Source organism: Austrofundulus limnaeus, unplaced genomic scaffold (genome assembly GCF_001266775.1).
Source record: "Austrofundulus limnaeus strain Quisiro unplaced genomic scaffold, Austrofundulus_limnaeus-1.0 Scaffold132, whole genome shotgun sequence".
NCBI classification, from domain to species: domain Eukaryota; kingdom Metazoa; phylum Chordata; class Actinopteri; order Cyprinodontiformes; family Rivulidae; genus Austrofundulus; species Austrofundulus limnaeus.
Genome location: NW_013952534.1, coordinates 1415770 through 1416590, shown reverse-complemented (window position 1 = coordinate 1416590; position 821 = coordinate 1415770). Strand labels below are relative to the sequence as shown.

At 53.5% G+C, this 821-nt stretch overlaps 1 protein-coding gene across 3 annotated transcripts in view; it reads left to right on the top strand.

Moving 5' to 3' along the window:
• tango6 (transport and golgi organization 6 homolog (Drosophila)) overlaps window positions 1-821 on the top strand; it is a 15939-nt gene extending 15118 nt beyond the window's left edge. For all 3 annotated transcript variants that reach the window (XM_014015669.1, XM_014015671.1, XM_014015670.1), the window contains one exon: window positions 572-821. In XM_014015669.1, coding sequence (XP_013871123.1) covers window positions 572-748 — 177 coding nt within the window. In that variant the 3' untranslated portion in view covers window positions 749-821. The remainder of the gene's footprint in view (window positions 1-571) is intronic.

Genomic DNA, 821 nt, shown 5'->3' with positions numbered 1-821 from the left:
CACACACACACAGACACACACACACAGACACACACACACAGACACACACACACAGACATACACACACACAGACACACACACACAGACACACACACAGACATACACACACACAGACACACACACACAGACACACACACAGACATACACACACACACACACAGACACACAGACACACACACACACACACACAGACACACACACACAGACACACACACACACAGACACACACACACACACACACAGACACACACACACAGACACACACACACACAGACACACACACACACACACACACACTCTCTCTCCATCAACACCTACCTGTCAGCCGCTGCCTCAGGTGTGTTGAGTCTTCTAGCTGCTGGTCCAGGTCCTGTCATTAACTGGACCAGCTGGACCGGACCATTTAATGACACACTGAGACGTGAGGACAGGACAGGAAGGATGGACCCTGTTGGACCAGGACCAGGGGTCTGGAGGGGTCTGGGTGGAGGGTTCAGAACAAACAGAGTTTTTAAAAGTGTCTTTTACTGAAACCAGAAGAACATGACAGAGGTCTGCCTGTCTCCTGCAGGTCCTCGATGAGGTTCTGCTGGACCTGTACCGGGCCCTGAAGTGGGTGGTCCGCTCCGACCCGGACCAGGTGGCGGTTCTTCACGCTCAGCTGGCTCTGGAGGAGCTGGACGACATCATGAGGAGGTTTATGTTCCCGCAGCAGAAGCTGGAGAAGAAGATCGTCGTCCTGCCGTAGATCTTTGGTTCTGCAGGTTCTCCTCCTGGCTTCTGCAGGTTCTCCTCCTGGCTTCTGCAGGTTCTCCTCCTGG